The following is a 21584-nucleotide window of genomic DNA, read 5'->3' as shown; positions in this document are numbered from 1 at the left end:
TGAGAGGGCATGTGAGCTCAGCACTGCCATTTGCTGCACTTCACTTTGGAGAATCTGTGGAGGGGGGGATCCTACTCCATACACATCCTGCACTGGAAACCAGCTCAAATGTGGCTCATGAGATTGTGCCTCCCTGAGGTGACCCAGGATGAACCTGCTGTAGGCAGTGGAGTTAATGGCAAGATCCTGGAAATGAAGGAGGGTGCTTTTACAGCCCTCCCTCCACTTTTACAGTGTAAACGCACACTTTCAGGCATCCTATAAAAATGCAATGGCTAGTATTGCCCCCAGTAAACTCATGAGTACCAGAGATTCACAAGTGCACTGTTAGGTCCTTTTTCAATAGTCTTACAATGCTGCTACATTTTGTCAACCTGTTACACCATAGCACTGAATTCAGCATTGTAACTGAAGACATCTCTGCCATTGTATCTGTAGATCTATTAACTTAGGGCAATTACTCTGCAGAGAGGTGACTATTCCTTTATGGAAATTATTGAATTTTTGTACTGCAAACACTGTGTCAATAACAAAATGCCAGTAAGAGAGCACAATGTACCTGCATCATTCAGAAGTGTATTTTTTTTTTTATGACTATATTGTTTACCAGATAATTAAGGTTTGGAAATTAGACATCAATTTTTCATCATATTTAAATTTACTCTTCAAGGAAAATTAAAAACACGAGCTAGTAATTACTGGCTGGGCTGAACAGGAGGGAGATGGGGAAGAGGAGGTGAAAAGGAATGTAAATGAGGGTCACCGATATGTCTTCTTGGAGTTTGCTGACCTTTAGAAGAACTCCCAACTGATTAGTAACCTTAAACATTGATAAATTAGACAATATTCACTGAACCCATTCTCATTTTTTATTTAGTAGAGACTTCCAGCTTTGTTCAGTAGTATGACTTCTGCTCTTTACATACACGTAACACTGAGTGTCTCTCCAAGGATCAGATTCAAGTTCTAGCTATTACCTTATGTCTCAATTTTTGGCTTTTTAGCCTGTTGGTGTACTGCATTGTGCTTCACAAACCTACAATAGTAGAAAGCTCCTCCAACACTCAGGTCAGGGTAGGCAACAAAAGAAAATGGATGTTTGTTTTTCATCTACGCACCATTTCAGTTTTGATTAAAAGCTGGTATTAAACACCAGTATTACTCTATCAGAGAAAGGATTGAGAAAAAATTTTGGGCATCATTTTCCTTACAGTTCCTGTATTTGTCATAGCTCTGAAACAAAAGTCAGAGGATGCCCAGAACCTGATTAAGGACAGAGACACTTGCCTCACCTGCAACTTTTACATCCACTGCCAAAATAGGGATGGCTTACAATGTTACAATGCTCTGTAGATATCTGCTCTACCAGCTCCACTGGTTTTCTTCAGAGCTTTGTGCAGCCTTTGCCACAGCTCAAGGATTCTGCCCTTGAAAAATGTTCATTCTTTACAAAAGAGAACTCTGGTCTTCCTGCATTTTCTATGTCTATCTTTTACCATTCTTGAATGAAATTGAAGTGCAGTTCTTAGAGAGCACATAGCTTCTGCTAAACCTCTCAGAAACAGGCATGCAACTGCTCATGAAATCCACTGGAGATATGTCTCAGAGTCTGAGGGGAAAACATGACCTCCTGACAATTACTAGCAGGCAAGAAACCATTGCAGAGAAAGCAACTTGTTTTTTGGGGAGCTAACTCTCTCCTTTAAAAATGGTGACTACAGCTTGCCAGGAATAGGACAAAACACACAAAAAGCCCTTGAGTACCTATTATTTATGGACTAGATGAGGAAAAGTTTTCATTTGGTCTGAAAATCTTCATAACTTTAATGGTTCAGTGTAAAATATCCATTTGAATCTCCTTTTTTCCAGATTTGTAGTTTCTTGGGCTTGTTGATACTATTAGCATTTGGCGGCCTAGCATCTCTTGTTATCCCCTAATCCAAAAACATCCAGTCCTCAGTAAACACTAGGGTTCAAGGGAATGCCTACTGGATACATGTGGTTGCATGAGTTTCCTTTGATCTCCTGCAGTACGTGAAACTGAAGTAGCACCTGTTTGCAGGAAATAATTCTGTTTCGTAAAACCCTGTACATGGACTTCCCTTGTAACTTCATATCACACAGGAGCAATAATAATGGAAGTTTGCCTGTCCAGGTTTCATAACAATCTACTGAACTTGTAAGAGAGACGCTGAAGAGCAGCAAGGCATTTTGGAAAGAATACGAGTACTAAAGCAGTATCTGAAGAATGCTGTCACCTTGGGCATCTTCCTCCTTGCCTGTTTTGCCTCCACTGCTCATGATGCATTCTTTACAAATTCAGCCTTTTCAGCCCACTATTTGTAAGCACTGCTTTAGTCTTTACTTCTCTTTGAGAATAACATAGCTTTGGTCATGTAGCCTCCTTCATTTATTGTCCCAACAGTAGTGGCAATAGGGTTTGCATATTGAAGTAATCCCCATGCATTAAGATACTTCACACAAACAGCAAAAACAGCTGCAGAGCTTAAGGAAGACAAACCAACCCTTGGCAGCTGGAGAGAAGAGGAATTTGGAGAAGATCCCCTGTAAATCTGAACAGATCCAAGTCACACACAAATGATCTGTACTGACTCTGCATGACAACATCCCACTGGCACATAGGATCTGATATTTAAGCATGTGAATTTGCTGTTTAATCCACTGTAATGACAAATTACTTATGTGTATCTTAACAAAGACATGATAGGCATAAGGCTGTGCTGGGCATAAGCTTCCACATGTAGAGGAGCTAGACAGGCAATACTTCACCTGTATTGTCCAGATGCCCAGGAATGCTTGCAAAGAAGTAACAGCACACATAAAAATGACATCCTGGAAGAGGAAAGATGGCACAAACAGAAACTTAAGGTAAGAGAAATATTTATTTAAATTTGCACAATTACGAGCTTATACCGAACAAAGTCAATCAAGAAATAATAGTAAGTGCAGTAAAACAAGGAAATATTGATGACTTTTCCCATCAGAAAACATTAAGAAGCCATGCCTGTGCATCACGGGTTTTCTTTTTTGTTTGGTTTTTTTTTTTTTTGGTTTTTTCTTGTTTTGTTTTTTGTTTTTTACAATAACTTTATCTTTTTTTTTTTTCAGCGCACATACTGTACATATCACATCTTAGCTGCTAGGTTCATTGCTCCTGAAGGCTTCATCCTTTTACTCAAACATCTGCTAAGTTCTGCAGTAAGCAATCAAACACATTTGTGCAGTTCCAAATATGATTAGGTAAATCTGCTGCATCTGGTCAAGCGTTGGACTCTCAAAGCTTCGGAAGACCCTGTAAGAACTCCTAGTTGATTTTAGATCTTGACATCATTATGTACAGCATTACAATGTGTCACTTTACACTAACCTAAACATTCTGCACAAGGATGCCAGACAGACAAATAGCCAGAAGATTTGGACCTAACCTCATACAAAGGTTTACACATCTGAGCTTGTCTTGAGTCCCATAAAAATTTCACTCTGATTCAGGTAACCGAGTTCATCACATATCTGCACTTCAGATAGACAAAAACAACCTAATTTTAGTTTTAATTTTGAACAATTTTTGGTCTAAAGGTCTATTTCTGTGTAGGAAAATTCTTTATCCAGAAACTGCTTGTGAGAGATAGCTGTTGGTGTCACAGTTCCTGAAGGCACTGTGGATCCACTGAGCAACAGACATGGCCATTCTAAAGGATGAAAAAACAGAAAGAGGAATTGAAACAATTTGCATTTTGTACAAAACAAGTAAATTTAACAAGTTCAGCTGTTTGCAAATACCCATCAGATTTGAATGTACACACTTGTAAAACACAAAACATGTACAGACTTGGATCAGATTCATGACATTGTGCTCATGTCCTTATGTTGCCCAAAGGAACAGGCTATTATGATTCCTCTAATTGCTTGGCTTGTTGAGGTCTGTGTCCCAGAGCTACAACAGTCAAACTGAAAGAAACTGGGATCAGTGGAGGGAATGCTCCCAACATAAAGGTATCGGGCATCTGCTCAAATACATAAAGCTGTTGAACAAGACAGGGCACTAGGGAGTTTCATTCATATCAGGCAGAAGGGACTCTGGGTTTTATTTAGCCCTGAAAGCTTCAACTTCATGCATCCTGGCTGTAACACCAGCAAACATTAATCCATGAACTTTTTCCAAATAGTCCAGACATTCTTATTAGGATACTAAGGGCACTTAAGGGAACAGATTGCCTATGGACATCATTAAAACACTGGAGAAATAATTTCTGCATCTCTACTACTTATTTTCTTAAGTCTGATTCTTACAATGCAAATAAAAACTGAGTATTATTTATAAATTAGTCCAAATACATTAAACTGACTAAACTGACAGGACTTATTAAAGACCAAGGTCTGAATAATTCAAGCATTTTCTTTCACTCCTTCTGTTACAGGAGGTTATGATCCTACTCTCCCCCTTCTTTACTTGTGATTAGAAATGCTTTTGTGGCTCAGTCTGCTTTAGCTGATACCCAGGTTTCTAAATTCTTTAAGGATTTGTGTAAACCTATTTTGCTATCGCTTGTTTAGAGAGGCTTAGACTAGAGTTTTGACCTTCCATGAGATGCTTTACAAGAGAAGAGAGGGGTGACACAGGATGAATGAGAAGGAGCACTATACAAACTGGGCACACCACTACCCTGATCCAGAGGGAGCAGGCTGCTTGCATGCAGAACTGCAATATTAAAATGCTGGAAATATGAGCAGATAGCGTATTTCAAAATGAACACTGCTCTGTAAAGAGAATTGAGTAAGATTTGGCTTGCTTAGGGATGAAGTGGTACCTCTACTTTGCTAGGCAGAGTCACACCTGAGTCATTAAAATTATGGAGTTTGGCAGAGTATGTGTTTTAATCCTCACTATGTTCACAAGGCAGCAATGGATTTGGTTAGTCTGTGTACGTGTTTGCACTGAATACCAATTAGTCAACCCTTAAGGTTCAGTCTTTGCTTAACACAAAAGGCCAGATGGGAGCAGCACTTAGGTGGCCACGATCAGAACTGATACATGCCTTCTGCATTGCCACTGATTAGCAGTACAGCAAGAGCATATTTCCCACCACTGAGTCTCAAAGGTGCTTTAGGGAAGAACCACACAAAAAGATTGTTTTTACAGATGGGGAACCAGATGCATAAGAACTGTAGCAAAAAGTCACTTCTAGCATTGGAGCTGGTATATACCACCAGCTACAGACCCCAGAAGTACAGGTTTCTGCCTGTAAGCCTGCTTCAACATCCTCTGGGCAGCAGATGGCTTTCTAACCATTAGCTAGTCTGTCAGACTACAGCATTTTCTTCTAACCACTGACCCATTCTGACATCAAGACAAATGCTGACACTTACTTGGTGCATACCACTGCCCTTGAGAAAGGACTCTGCCTCGACAGCAGCACCTGTTGCACACAGTATTGCATCAGGCAAAGTGGAGGAAGGAAGTGATGCTTGACAGCTTCTGCTGCCTGATCACACAGAATTCTCACAGAAGGAGGTGCTGAAGATAGACTATTTTTTATGAGCACCTTTTCAAAGTAGTTAATTGTACCATGTATTGGAGTCTGGGAAGCATCTTGCTTGGGAAAAATATAGAATGAAGTCCAAAATCAACTGTGAATTTCAGTAATAATTAAAGAACTCTGCATGAATCCTGCTATCTCTCTCTCCTTGGCTACTGTGTTAACACATATTGTCACTCTTCAGTACCGGATGGCAGAAAACACAATTCACTTTATGGTCTTATTTTGAATAGAAACACTTACGTTAAGCCCTTTTTTCTTTTCATTCTCAAAAAGAGATGCCAGAGTTCACATATGCCCAGAGCTATTAATTTTTCTCCTCAGACAATAATTTCTTTGACTACAAAACCAGTAAATGTTCTAAACACGTTGATTAATTTTAAAGTACAAAAGCTATGTAACCATATAACTAGTCCTTTTATTCTGAAAACAATTACTATTCTCAAAAAGCAATTCAAGCAGTTCCACTAACACTATAGGATCACACTGAACAAATTTCTTGTGTGAAGTCTAGGCTTACATAGCCATATTTGCATGTTTCCAAGATAGCATGGAGCTTGCAGCTCCATGTTTAAACATGAATTCAGCTATCCTGGTGGAAAAGCGAAGTCCAGTACCGTGCCCACAGCACTCTGCAGCGTGGGCTGTTGTCCTGTTTCTGACCTGCTCGCACATCACACCATGCTTCTACCACATGCAAGAGTACAGTTAACTAAGCTGAACACTTTTACTGTCATCTCTGCTGCTTTAAAACAAGTGTAGACACCAACTGTTCACTGACTGGACTTAGTACATTAATATTTATGTGCCACAGAACAAGCTGGGAGGAAGCATCTCAGCTTCATCTTTATAACCTCTATTACCTTGCACTGGCAGAGGGTGCACTCTGTGCCATGCTTAATCCAAGAAGATCCAGTGAAGCGAATGACATCGGTTTCATCCAGACATGTTTTAGTGATGTCATTGCGAATGGTGTCTGCTTGGCAGGGGTCAGTGACACAGCGTGGGCAGCACTCATTCTCGGGGAGGACACTGAATTCACAGTCCACCTCTGGGCATGGCAAGGGCCAGCAGTCAACTTCTCCTTGCTGTTTTCAGAAAGAGCAAGATATTATTATTAGCTCTTATTTTGTTTCTCACCCATTCCTCTGAATCAGCACCATGTTTCCTAGCTGGCTATTTTTTCCCAACTGGTCCTGTTCAGAATTCAGCACAGAAAACACTGATATTCACTGACTGCGGGACACACAGCAGATCAGGTGTTTTTTTCTGCATGCCATTCAGGAAGTATATTAGATTTAACTTATATCAGTACACTCTCCATCAAGCTGCAGCTGAAAATTCTCCATAGAAGTTATGTAACACAGGATATAGGCCTGTCCTTGTGACACCCTACTTCTGCAAGTGACAGAAGTTGTAACATGACTCCACAAAAGTGTGCCAAAATCTTCAGTTTCACCCAGTTCTTACTCGCAATTTGAACTGTTGGCTTGCCACAGAAAGCCCTCAAATTTATCTTTGCCATGGTTACAAATGTATTGGCTGGATTAAGGATGTTGAGCTACCAGCAGCCCAATGTAACAGGGAACACCAGCACATTTGCAGTGAGAGGACCTCCAACCACTCACCATCCACTTAGGATATTATGCAGAATACCTGAAGTTCCAAACTTTATCACACCTTCTGCATGGTGGGTGTAGTACAGTCAGGGTAAGAAAAGGTCCAAGCAGAGATTTGTGTTAGGCCAGCATATCCTTAGGGGAAGTTACTGTATGCCTGAACACAAATCTCAAGATGTTTAATGAATCGTATCAGTTACTAGAAGCTGGAATCACCCTCCCTTCACTCTGGACAAGGGCCAATGTTGCAGATCTACTGGCCAAAGAAAAGACTTCACAGAAGTTATTAATGCACTTTTTTTTTTTTTTTGGAGCAGCTCCATCTCTGATCCCCAATTTATTCAGCTAATTTGAGCACAGATTGAATAGTTTGGACTTAAGGGAGGGCAAAAAGCACAGCATTTGGTCCTAGGAAATCAGTTTACTCATGAAAAATGTACCTAAGACTTTGAGAATGAGGAGTTCACTATCTCCAGAGCAGAAGCTGAAAAAAAAATCACAGACACTTGTCATAGCTCCAAATTTCCTTCACTTGTTGCAGAAAGTATTGTGAAGTTAGTCTTTTAAAAAACTCTCATCTGGGTCAATTTTCTTCTTTTTGAATTGCAGGATGGTAAGAATTAAAGTAATCTTTTAACCCAGTCACTGATCTTGATACTTCAATCTATTTTTTGCATTGATGGACAGTACAAGGAGTAGACAATACTTTGTCACCCAAAAAAATCCATGACCACTGAAAGAAAGCAGGCTTTTGATACAGAAGTAGGATCTTGAAAAAAAAAGAAACATCTATTGATGTGATCTCATGATCTTTTGAAATCTGAAGTTGTAGGTTGGGTTTTTTTCATTTTTAAGACATTTAATAAAGCACATGGTAATCTATTCCATTGGATTTTAGCACTGAAAGCACAGTCTACAGAAATGAGTTTCTGGCTGTTACTCATGATACACTGACAAGCCAAAGCTGCTACATGGACTAGCCTTTATATTTTGAGATAATCTGTGATAAAAGCTAGTTGTTTTATCTTGGGATTTTCTCCGTCACAGAAACTTCCTGAGCAGCATTATGCAGAATAGTTTTTGCTTAGACTCCGAAATACATGCCTAGGAAAAAGATGACAAGCGTTAACAGATGTGGGTTTTTTTCAAATCTCATTTCACTGTTTAGAAAAATGCACAAAGTCTTATTATTTTTCTGTTACTCAAAATGTCTGAATGAATAAATAAGTTTTAGTTTACCAGCATCCTTGAAATTATCAGCTGTGATAATAAATACATATTTAGAATTTCCCTATAGAGCTTCATCAGTCTCTGAATAAGTGAACACGAGTGTTGCTGTGTAGGTGCCATATCCAAATGACCTCCACTCTGCTGAAACCACCTTCATGATTAAATAATTTATATGATGTCTATTGCATCAAAACACATTTTTGACAGGAACTTGACAATACTGACAAAAATCCACGAAAACCCGATTTTGATTATACAGGTTCTTCAGGGGAAATTCGGTGGATGCTAATGCATGAAAATGAAACTATTCAGAGATCAGAATATCTCATACCGATTTTCCCTCCTGTCTCTGCTGCTGTAATCAGGAACCTTACCAGACAGCGGCACTGCTGACAGTTCTGTATCCAGGAATCACCACTGTTATAGGAAAGCTCCCCACTCTGATGTAAACATTGACTGCTGAGCCTCGGGTCACACTCAGGACAGCAAAAGAGGTCAACGGTGGGATTTTGGCAGTCACAGACCATTCGCCGGCACATCACATATCCATTCTATTTTTAGAAGAGAGACATACAGCAGTGGCAGAAATTTGCACAACTACAGCCATATTCCAGCCAAAATTTTATTTTTTACCATGATTCTAAGCCATTAGCAGCTCACAAGTTTTCCACTACACAGTATCTTTGTCAAAATACAATTCAAACCAAGCCAGAAACCCCAATACACACTCAGTAACTACCATAAAGTTCCCCTACTTCTACATCCTTCATTCAACCAATTTCCAGGCAGCTCTCCGCTGAGGTGGTGAAACCCAAAAGGTGTTCTTCCCAAGGGTTAGATTTTAATGGATTGCACTAAGTTTGTAATTCTCATATAGATGCTTGATGAATCTTGCTTTAAACTTCATTGAATATCCCAGTTTCATAGACTGGAGAGTGTCAAGGAAGACCATCCCCTCTGTTCTCTAATTATTCGCATAGGAAGATGATAGGTGATCTGAAACTAAACCAAGTACGCGACAGTCGAGCTGCTGAAATGTTCAGGATACCGTCAGCAGTGTTTTGGGCCTTCATTCCCCATCAGCATTTAGCTTGGGACCAAACTTCCCACAGCAAACATTTGAGAAAGTTAAACTGAATTATTCTGCAGACAGAGAAACTACTTCTATTTATAGCCATCTGCTAGAGATACTGGTCTCAGTCTCCAACCCCAATAGATGTTTAGACAGTTTATTTGCATGAAAATGCTGTTACTCCCACCCAGAGACCACAGGTGGCATCTCTGCTAACAAAACAGTACTATCATCCTTCTCCCAGTACCATATAATAAACTTCCAACGAATGTTCTGCTCATGCAGGTTGGAGAGAGAAGCTATCTCCAATGTAATATAATGTAATATCTCTCCCATGTAATATATGATTTTATTTCTGTAGTTCCACACATGCACCTGAGAAGGCAGCTAAACCAGGAATTTCACTTGAATCCTGACACTCTGCCCTTCATCCCTACCACCACCTTGCAGAAGCAGCTACTTCCATTTGTACTGACCTGGCAAGAGCAGACAGAGCATCGGTCATTCTCCAGCACCCAAATCTGACCATTGTGCTTGATTTTGCCTTCATGGATACAGTCTCCTGTGCAGTTCTTGCCATGGGGACATCGACAGTCATACCCACCATCCAAGTTAAAGCAAACAGTGTCATTGGCACAGCTATGCCTTCCAGTTCCACATTCATCAATGTCTGCAAAAACATGCCATGTAATGCTTTTAGACCACATTCAATTAACAAAAATCTTCTTGTGGCAGTCAATATAAATGATTCCTGGCCATTAAGGCCTTCAGCTGAAAATTAATTTGTACTTCACCAGCATGGGGAGAAATAACTCAAAAAGTCACAAAAAATATTTTACAAGTCACATCAGCTTTTTTAGGTCATGTTTTAACCTAATATTTTGAGTTTTTCTATACATATTTCTAAGTGAATGCTTTTGAGTACGGTAGATAGAATGAAGAAACCACAAGAAACATGAGAGCAAGAATAATTCTCAGCTCCCCTAAAGAGCCTTAGTTTGCGACAACCATTCATGAGACATGTTCTGTGAAACAAGAGCAACTTCAGAATCTTGTTCTTAAAATATTTTGCTGACGCTGTCTAGCACATTTGAGTTCACTTGATGAGAATTTAATGAAAAAGGTGATGTCTGACCTGCAAGCTCATTTAAGCAAGCGCACCATGCTTTAAATTTCATCCTTTATTAGAATGTGAAAACTAGAATATTTTAAATATTGAAGTTGCAGTGTCAGCTATAGCCCTTGTGTCTAGAATAGAAAATAAAGAAAAAAAATTCACATCTCCATTGAATAAAAATAAATTACTTCAAAACAGTTATATCTCAAAGAATTAAAAAGTATTTTAAAGGCCTACCTCATCAAGGTACATACAATTATTTTGCAAAGGCAAGCTAGCAGCACACACTACCTTCTACCCAAATAGTCTTTATTTAGCTTTTTCAGCTGTTCAGATGGAGAAAAATTATCGTGGAAAGAAGCTTCAAAGGGGAATGAAGTAAATGGATATATGCAATAAAAAGCAGAAAACAGAGTAAAAACTAGAACTATGGTGATTGTAAATATCGATATATTGAGTTCAACTCTAAATACAATTTATCAACAGTACGGCCCAAGTTCTTGATTAAAGTTCATTAAAAAGTAATGTTGTTATAATTAAATGTCCACCAGAGGAGTGAGATAAAATAAGCAATATGGTCATGAATATATCTTTCACCACCAGCACAAAAACCTAATAAGTAAAACACTCAGCTTTGGGTTCAACAATGGAAATGAAACCTCCAATCCACCTCAAGCACATTCAGTTTAAAGCAAAATAATTCAATTATCATTTCAATTTCAAGTGTGGCTATGGTCAAAAACCCAAAAAAGTAAACAAGTTGCTAACATGAATATGAATTGGGATGAAAAAGAGCAGGGAAATGATTAGAATTCCATTGTACAAATCAGCAGCATTGTGTGTTTCCTTCAAATACTGTGGGCAATAACAGTGGCATCATCTTAATAAGAATTGCAAAATTACTAGGGCTTATGGGAAGATTGAGGGAAATATCATTTGAGAAGAAATGAAAAAAATGGATTCCTCATCCTAAAATAACATCAGCAAGAAGGGATATAACCAAAAAAATAATGAATACTCCAAATAAGACATGTTGAGAGCTTTTTTCTCCATATTGCCTAACACACAAGACAGGGGACAGTCAGTGGAACTGAAAGACAACAAATTCAAGCCTGATAAAAGGAAATAACTTTCCATACAATGCATAAACAAACTATGACACTCACTGCTGCAGAATCCTAAGAGGCAAAAAACAATCACATAGCCAAAAGCGTATAAAGTTAGCAAGAACATTCAATTTGCAATGCTAACAGATTTTGGGAGAGAGATTACATTTCATGCATTAGGGCCCATGGTAGGCTTATTTACATATCAGATAATCCAGAACAGGAGAATCATCTCAGATCTCTACATCTTCTACCTCACTGCCTTCTGAAGCATCTGGAGGCAGTCACTGTTGTAACAGGGCAGAGGATAACTGGGACCATGAACCAAATTCAGTGTGGCTGTTCGCATGGACCTGAACAGCTGAAACATCACAGGCACATCAGACAGGAGAACCCACCCCAACAGTCAGGATACATAACCAGTGGAACAGATGGCTCTGCAGAGGCTGTCCAGACTCTAAACTTGAAGGTTTGTAGAGGAGTAGCTAACAGGAGTGGTTTGAGTGACTCCAGTTTGAGCAGAGCAGAGGGATGGAAGAGCTGCTCTCTCCTTCCTACATTTTCTCTTAAATCAAACCTGAAAGTAATAGAATCTGGCAATTTAAAATTAAGGTATAGCTGGTTTTAAGTTATGCAATAACAAGAACAGACACAAATTGTATTTAAATGTAATGATTTGGGTTAACAGCAGGATTCTCTTTATTAACAAAGTAATTTTTAATAAATTGCTTTCTGAAACTTGTATTCATTTGTTTAGAACATTCTTTTGTACAAAACTTTTACACAGCTCTTATAAATTAATAATGTCACTTCTCAGCAACCTGGGTACTTAAGAGAAGGCAGACATAATTAATGAGATAACTGGACAAAGTTCAGCTGTCATGTAAATAAGAAAGGTTTCCTTTAAACAACAAATGTTGATCCTATAAACATTGACTCTGCATTCGGCACATATATACAAGCCTATTTCACAATTTTCCCATGAGAAAGAGGCTTCTGAGGTTTATTTTTCAACACAGTCCCAGTAACTGAAAATAATGGAGGTTTCATCATTGACTCTGGTATTGAGCCGAGCTTATTTGGCATTAAAAACTTCTGGAAATTCCCAACCTTGTTTTTTTCAGTTGTTTGATTCATGAAAATAAATGTTCTGGATAGGGCAATTTAAATATTCCTAGTCACAGCAGGAACTATTTACATTTTGATTCTAACCTAATCAGAAACAGCAGTGTGTTTATGATGCAGCAAGAGAAACACCAGCTTTTCATGCATGGAACTCTCATCTGCATTATTCATCCACATCAAACTTCAGGTATTATCAGCAAAGAACTTGCACACCAATCATCCCTACCAAGCAAAACTTCGTCTGTTTTTTTTTTACTTTAGACTTTTAATCGATGGTGCATTATGTTACAGAAATTGTGTTTACAGCCATAACCAGCTATGGACAAGGGATACTGGGCCCTGCATCTTTTGTGTTTCAAAAGGAAGATGGTAGGATTACAGGTTGCATACTCCAGTACATACAGCCACAAAGCCATTTTATTACTGCTCCCATATAGCAAAACACACAAATAAACAACCCCCACCCCCTCCCAAATAAAACAAAACAAAAAAACCCCAGAAGAGCCCCCCGCATACCATGCAAAAACAAATAGTTCACTTCAGGCTATTTACAACACACTGCTTAAGAACCAAGCAGCTTGAATATTATGACATTAGAACATTATTCCCAAAAGACTTGGAAGTTTGCCTCAATAAAAAAACCAGAAATGAAATGTAACTAGTTATCTAGTGCTAAACTGAGAATTAGCTCTTATTTATCTAACCTACATGAAAAATTACTGCAGCTTTGATCTGTCACATTTTTAAGGATTTTGCTTTTCTTACCATCATCTCTAGGTACAACTGAATGTTGCAATAACAAAGGAATACCATGGGAAAGAAGTAGTGATACATGTTACAGAAAACGAGGAGTTAATTGTATCTCAAATAATTTCCTGCCTACACTAGAAAAATACCCGACTAAAGCCATACAATAGGGTGACAGTAGTCAGAATTACTAAACTCCATTTGCAGTATTTGCAAGACTGCAGAGACAGAAAACTCCATAAAAATGGGAATTTCAATTGCTCCAGGTTGCGACCCAAAGTTGTATTTAAGAGATTTTGGAAGAGGTAGTCAAAGAAACCTAGAGGGACAAAGCACCATTTCACTTGGCCCTAAGCAGCAAGCAGCCTCTGATTCAGAATGTCTCTACAGAGCAACTACCCTGCATTGGTGACCAACAGCGACCACAAGTTCAATATCCTTGAAGGAATTTAAAAGGCTGCAAAAAAACCCCCTCTGTGGTAGTGCTTAGATTCAAAGAGGCTATTATGTTAAAATGATGGAGATTTAAATATGAACTAAAACTAGCAACCAAAAGGATAACATTTTCAGATAGAAAGAGGATTGTTTAAAGATACCATATCACAGATTCATATTCAAAGTATACTATACTAATAAAAAATATTTTTAAAAGGGATAGATTTCATATACTCTTAATACTTTTATTCATGACCTTCCTTGCTCAATACATGCTCTTACAAGAACTATGTGCCATGGAAGAAAAGTGGTCATTGACTCACAGATTAAAAAGAATTATATTCATTAATAAATAATTATTTATCCCTGTAATGAAAGGGATAAAAGGGGATAATTATTGTGAAATAAAGGGCAGTAAAAATGGTCAGGTTGTCACAATGGAGAGTTGTCCCACGGAAGTTCTGCAAGAATCTGTGCCAGAATGTGATCTGCCCAATAACTTAGTCACGTGGAGAAATGGATGAACAGTGTGATGATAAGGCTGTTGATAATAAAGTATAAAACCCAGATATTAAAAGTGAAATATAGAAGCACTCTGTGATGTTGACTGAGCAAACAATAATATGTCAGATGAGATTCATTTGAAAAGTGCGTGGGGAAGTAGCCATTGAAAAATCAAATCAGTCTTTTGGATGTATTCTGGAAAAAGATCTTGGAACTACTATGGATAGCTCTAAGAAAGAAAGCTGAATTGTACAGACAAAAACCTCACAAATAGCAGATGCAAAAAATCACAATGAACTCACAAGGAAAATAAACAAGGCACAATTAGAAAACAAAAGAATTGTGCACACCTTGCTAGGAAGTGACAAAAGGCTCAGAGACCCACTGATACAGCTGATGGAAAGTTGCAGCTATCTGTCCTCTGATGAATTATCCAGACTTACATGCAGGAGATTATCATAAAGCCCTAAAGAGTCTGCCTGAGACAAGAATCATTCTGATATTGGTTAGACTCTCATTTTTGTAAAGAAAAGATGAACATTTGTATCACTGAGAAATACTGGCAGAGATGGTTTGGGAGGGTAGACAGTTCCTTTGCTCTGAAGTTTCTCCCTTACCTTTGCTCTGAGGAATAGCATTAGCTCAGCAAGGTGAAAGTACCAGGATACCTGAGTACTTTTTGCTTAAGGCAAAAAAGGAAGGAGTGCATTTGCTAGGGAGCCCAGGCTCATCTGAGCAGAAAGTTTTATTTCTGTTATTTTCTGTCCTGAGTAAATCTATTGACTGGTGTAACTATTCTTCAAAGAGCAAGTGAATTGTGACTAATTTATTTGTGAGTTCATGTAAGCCACCTGTGAGAGTGCTTACCAGATGTGGAAGATGAAAAGCTGAGACTTCAGATGTTGGTAACATCAGCTTGACAGAAATGTTGTCTCCCTATACAGTAAATGTGTTCAAATTGCTGTCTTATAAAATACAGTGGTCAAGTTTCTGTTTTATCAGTCCTTTTATAAAAGATGAGAAACTCTGAAAATTTTGTATTCTTGCCACACTTCAGAATATTTAAATATTAATGTGTCTCCATATCTGCCTTCTGTTTGGTGATGCTTAAGTTGGGTTCCCAAATTCAGTATTGAAGGCTTAATGCCTATAGCTCTACTTGGGACAGATAGATGGAAAAAAGAAAGAAGTCACTTTATTTGCTGACCTTTAACGATCATGAATAAGAGCAAAAGGATTTTGATGGAGTTTTGTGAGTGCTACTAAGGTTTCCTGCTGAAGAGCAGTGATTTCGTATTTCCTGTTTCCCTTAAGTGCTATCAAAAACAAAGCTTCTGAGAAACCTAAGTGTAGGACTCCAAACTGACAGCGGTTTTTCAACTGCAAGAAATTTAATATACTAGTTAAAATACTGAATGTACTGTGAGATAAATTGAGATACCCTGACAGCCAGCAATTCCTCTACCTTCCAGACCCAGAGCAATGGATGCTGGAGTGACTGTTTTGGACTTTGCTCAGTCAGGAAGGCTGGGGAGCATACTGAGGCTTGTAATATGCCTCCATCCCTCACTATCCTGGATTGTTGAAAACAGTGCTCGAGTAGAGCTTCAGCCTCTGTGCTGTCAGGCAGGCTGCTCTGTCACACACAGAAGAAAGTGATTCTAATTCTGGAGGCAGGATGGCAGAAGAAAAATACAAGATACTTCAGAACAGAAAACCCAAATGGAAGTTCACATATGGATAAACCCTTACAACCAAAAACGATTCTTTTATGAATTGGGCATTCTGGATTGATCTATCCAAACCTTTCATTTGCATCTGTCTCATTTAAAGAATGTAGTACCTGCTGAGAGTGAAGATACATTGATCTCATATTCTATACTAACAACAGCTGGTACCTGACAGATTCTCTTGGTAAGTCCTAAGGGGCTGCCTTAATTAGGTGAGCCATTCTTTGAATGTGGATGTGTGCCAAATGTCCAACAACTGATGAGGTATAACCTGCACTGTTCTGGTATGAACCAATACAGCCTCCCTCTACCACTGATTATGGAAGCTTTTAGACTTTGCAAAGGACAAATTCAAAGGAATCAGGATGTTACACAGAACTGCAGGGCAAACATTAATGGGGCCTGAACTTTCTTATTTTAGGATTTTGCCCTCAGTTGTTCTAGTTTTTTTACTGCAGTGAAGCCTGAGGATGCAATATCTACTCCCTTAGCCCAGCTCACTTTATGAAATGGTATGTAAGAGACAACCTTCAGCACCAATAAGACTGTTTAAAGAAACTATAAAGAAAAGCTGTCAGGGGGCAAAGAGGAAGATACCAGTTAATATACCATGCTGAATGCTATATTTACATATATAAAATTTAAGACTTCCCAAAGCCATACAATTCTCAAGGACTACATGGCTGATATTTCCCTTTTCTGGAAATACAATGAGGCAGAACATAATTCTACTTCCAAGGGAAAAACAGCAAGTGCTGCTAAGAGGTTGAAGCCCTACAGCTGCATTTCCCACAATTTCTGTCAGTAATTTTTATAGACACCACAGGTCTACCTAGGGGTATAATGTGAATCAAAACTATTAGCAAAGGAATCTCTAGGTCTTCCATTGCCTGTAGGTACAATAAAATGGGATTATGAATTTTTGCATTCAAGTACATTAGTCAAAATACTCAATAGTCTCAGTTGTGCCAAAGAAGCAGTAGTAGCCAAGGTCAATAGATGTGTAAAATAGGCAATTCAGTAACTATTATTTCAATATCAAGCACTGAAAAAGTCTGGTGCTACCAAGGAGCCCACCTCTAGCTAGGAATATTTAGTATTATGTCCTAAAGGGACTTTTCCTGCAAAAGGGGTAGGTGCAGTTTTGGAATTCTGTTGAAATAAGGTTTTTAAGGACATGCTCCTGTGCCTCTGTGATTTTAACAGAGGTGTTTCCACATGGATTTTTAAAATTGGAGGCTTTGCTGAAGGAAACAAAGAACTGATTACACTGATCACTGAAATGCTCTGTGTAGTACTATCAGCACATGTCCAGGGGACACAAACAGACCCAGATTTGAGGAAGACCAAGTAGAACAATCAAGAAAGAAAATTTAAATCCACACTTCCTTGTCTTTTACAGGTGTTTTCAACTGAAAGAAGGAACTTACTTCAAAGCAACTAAAACTTACAAAAGATGAGTCAAGTCAAGCCTATTATGTACTCTATATAAGACACTACTTTGAAGTAGTTTGCACTGTTCCTTCTACAGCTCTGCAAGCTGAAGCACTTGTACAAGCCAGAAAGTTTCAGAGGATAGAGTTGAAAGTGAGAATTGGAGAACTGTGATTTGAAATTTGAGATTAGTATAGCCTGGAAGCTGCTGCTCCATTAAAGTGACTGTCTAAAAGACCATCCACCAACAGCTCAATCTAATCACATCTAACCAGGGGTTACTGAAGAACTGTCACAAGCAATCCATTTTCTTTTGTCTTTAAACTCAGTAGGGAAATGTCTTACAGTGGAAAGGTCTGACAGCAGAGAAGATTGCTTCTGCAATCATCTTCTTGCTTCTGCACTACTGTATTGTGCTACTGCAAGTTCAACTTTCCACACTGCAATGGATTTTAGGTTGTCTCTCCACACCCTTTCTGGTTTTATTTTTATCTGAGACAACATGTCACAAGCTTCCATCCAATAAAAAGTGATGTAGTAAGACTAACCAAATACCTAGCCTTCCTCCCCATCCAGGCCAGGCTGGATGGGGTCCTGAGCAACCTCGTCTAGGGGGATGTGTCCCTGCCCAAGGGGGTTGGAACTACGTGATCTTTAAGGTACCTTCCAATCCAAGCCATTCTATGATTCTACGACCTCAGGTTGCTAAGGATTCCAAAGTTTGGAGCTGCAATCAATCAAACTGAAAGTGTTCCACTGTTAGTGACTAGGGCTATCAGCAGTGAAGATAGCTTCCCGGCACTTGTGATTTAATTCTAATTACTTGTTATCCTCTGAGTATGTTTAATAAAGAGCTGCTGGTTCTTTGCAGAAAAGGTCAAAACAGTCTAATAATTGCCACTTCTGTATACATATAGCAATCCCCATATTTCTTTTCCCTTGGCTTTTCACTTGTTTAGAAATTGCTGCTTAATTGCTACTTGTTTCCACACATCTTAACACAGACACTTTTGTATCATGTATCTCTCTTGAGACAGCATGTGCCAAACCATGGTCTTCAACCCCGAGATAAGTGTTACACTGACACTGAAGATAAAACTTGGGATACTGAGAATATTTCCATAAATGCCTGGCTGTAGTATTTATTACCCATGCCATGAGCGACAGAAGTGCAATGTTATAATCAGAGGGATCACGACTTATTCTTTGCACCTTCCTCTCCTAACTCCTGGCCAGCTAACACTGACATTTAGTCAGTTCTTGACAAAGAAAGCTCGACTTACGAAAGCAGGGTTGCCTCAAATTGCTGATTCCTCCTGGGAATACAGGCTTTCAGCTGTGATGAAAATGTGTTGAAATAAAGTATTGATGATGGGTATACCAGAAAGGTCATTCTCACTCCTGGAGAACTGTCTGTGTGTCTGCCTTAGAGAAATTAATTCAATTGCTTCCCTTTGGGACCGATGCAGCCCACCAAGGTGAGTTTAAACAGCAATAAGAAAGCTTACACTGTGAGCACTGAATATTTCAGCACTCAGAGAAAGAAGGGAGAACGGGTGATAATTTTGCCCTGAGAAGTCCATGGCAAAAAAAGACTGGTTATTCTGTTATTTAAGAGCAGCAGCATGAAATACCATTAAGAGCTAAATAACATTCATTACTGAGAGATCTGCTTCAGAAAATAACTGTGTTCTTATTAATCTGCTGTTCTCTCTAACATCATTCATAAACACAGAAAACCTTTCCATCTCCTTGTCCCCCTTTTCACTCTCTTGTCCCCTACACCTTGCCGCAGCCCTACGTCCACTGAGCTTCCTAGTTTGTAATGTATGTCTGCAAACTACAGCCTTCTAGAAGCAGTTAGCCATTATACAGGAGAAACACCACAGTATTAACCAAGGTAAAGGCAGGGGTCTCAGGGATGTATAATCATTTTTTTCAATGGGAAATATTTTTATCATTAACTATTTCAGTGTACGAGGAAAACCAAATGGAGGAAATGAGGTCTGGATTGAGGCCCATTTCTATATACAAAGAATCTGACATATAAACAGGTTACCCTGGAGTGACAGATTACTGTGCATGCTATCAGCCCATGGGAAATCACCTATGCAAGGGACAAGCACAGAAGCAGATGTAGGGCCAGAGAAACTGCATTTTAATCAACATGCCTGATTTTACATATTATGTTAGTGAAACACAGAAATGCTCCACTAATGCTCCACATTATAGGTATATTCGTACTTTATATTCTTCTGCCTTTGTTGATGATGCTTATTTAGACTACAATTCTTTTGGATCAAGGTTTAAATTTCACTGCAGTGTTCAAGACAATGCATGACCAGTACAATCTGAAACACTAGATATTTTCTAGACCTTTTCATGTGAGCCATAACAATACCCCACCTTTTTTAGACACTGACCTTCACAGGACTCTCCACTTGGTGAAAACATCCCATTGTCATGGTAGCCATCTCTGCACTCGCAGTGGTACCAACCAGGCAGGTTAATGCAGTTAGCACGGCTGTCGCACTGAACAAAGCCATCTGAGCACTCATCAATGTCTGTTTATTTAGAACAACAAAATAGAAGAAAATTCACACAGAGGAAATTGCTATATTCATCCAATGAAAGAACAATGTCTCTGGTATTGCTGGGTTTCACAGAATTATTTGCATTACTGACACTTGAATTTGCAGAATTACTTGCAGTGAAGTTTTGAACTGTTTCCATAAAAGTACCTGGCTAATGATTTTGGGCCTAACAGCAGCAGAGGTTCTGCTAATCCCAATTCACTGCCTACATAGTAACAACTCATTTTGTCACAATACATGACAGGTAATCTGACATCTGTGGTAGGCTGCCCGTAATATGAAGAAAAGAATTAGGTCCCAATTCATATAATAAGATGTTAACTCTTTGAGTAGTGCAGGCTGCCTGTTAAAACAAAGATTTTTTTTTCTAGGGGTATATCAAAACATTAAATACGCACTCTGGACCTTGCTTATGCTCTTGGGGACACCAATTTTAGGTTAGAAGGGCTGCCCTATCCTGTGGAGTTCCTGTTGACTTATACCAGCACCTCTGACTCTCAATGTAACTGACTGCAGGCTCCTCTGTAACCAGCAAAGAAAACAACTGGGTTTCCAAACAAATGCTTAAATCACGAGGTAGAAACACAACACATGCTCCTTCTCCTGGAAATTCCTTTGGGAGGTGTGTCTCTTAAATGAACAACATGCACTGACTAAACTTTACAATAACAATGAATTTTTTTGACACACTCATTAGATCCAAAATCCACCAAAGCAGGTTCTAAAGAGACCTGAACTCAGGGACTTAGCAGAGATGCAGAGAACTTTGTGACATGTTCATTTCCAGTGCCTTCAGGTACACAGTAAGCTGTACTAAAGAATAGGTCCCAGAGTATGAGTGCTGTTAACAGTTAGGGAATACCAGGAGTATGGAGCTAAACAGGGGTAAAACTGAGCTCTTCCCTATCAGATTCACTGCCTTATCATGGTGTTTTACACCAGAAGTAGCATACATATCTGAGCATCAAGCTGACAGAGAGGTGCCTATAGAACCAGCACAAAGGGAGGCACAAAATGTGCAAACTGCCTTCAGAAACAAAAAGCTCTAATCACCCTCCTCCATGGGTTTGAACAAGTAATAAACTCTCAGTGTACTGGCCACTTCGGCCAAAGCAAGGATTTAACCTTTCTTTAAAGGTTGAATCTTCAAAACTAAGAACTGTAACAAATTAGGACTCAAACTCCTAAAGTACGTCAGCAGTTGATCTAGTATCCTCTGGGACGCAGATATGAAGAAGAGGTGTGATGTGACCACTGAGATACATGTGAAATATGTCAAAATTCTGCCCACAGTCCCTGTTACCTCCCATTTA

At 39.0% G+C, this 21584-nt stretch overlaps 1 protein-coding gene across 2 annotated transcripts in view; it reads right to left on the bottom strand.

Annotated features, from left to right (window-relative positions):
* Nucleotides 1–2884: 2884 nt before the first annotated feature.
* Nucleotides 2885–21584, bottom strand: part of NELL2 (neural EGFL like 2) — a 140258-nt gene continuing 121558 nt past the window's right edge. The window contains exons 16-20 of one of the 2 annotated variants that reach the window (XM_048301087.1): nt 20101–20241; nt 9956–10149; nt 8782–8958; nt 6422–6646; nt 2885–3710 (exon numbers count right to left, since the gene is read on the bottom strand). In XM_048301087.1, the coding sequence (XP_048157044.1) occupies nt 3660–3710; nt 6422–6646; nt 8782–8958; nt 9956–10149; nt 20101–20241 (788 nt within the window). In that variant the 3' untranslated portion in view covers nt 2885–3659. The remainder of the gene's footprint in view (nt 3711–6421; nt 6647–8781; nt 8959–9955; nt 10150–20100; nt 20242–21584) is intronic. The other variant, XM_048301088.1, reaches the window with a different exon arrangement.

The sequence above is a fragment of the Corvus hawaiiensis genome, chromosome 4 (assembly GCF_020740725.1).
Source record: "Corvus hawaiiensis isolate bCorHaw1 chromosome 4, bCorHaw1.pri.cur, whole genome shotgun sequence".
NCBI lineage: Eukaryota > Metazoa > Chordata > Aves > Passeriformes > Corvidae > Corvus > Corvus hawaiiensis.
The sequence above is the reverse complement of the archived record's forward strand: the minus strand, read 5'-3'. Positions and strand labels throughout refer to the sequence as shown.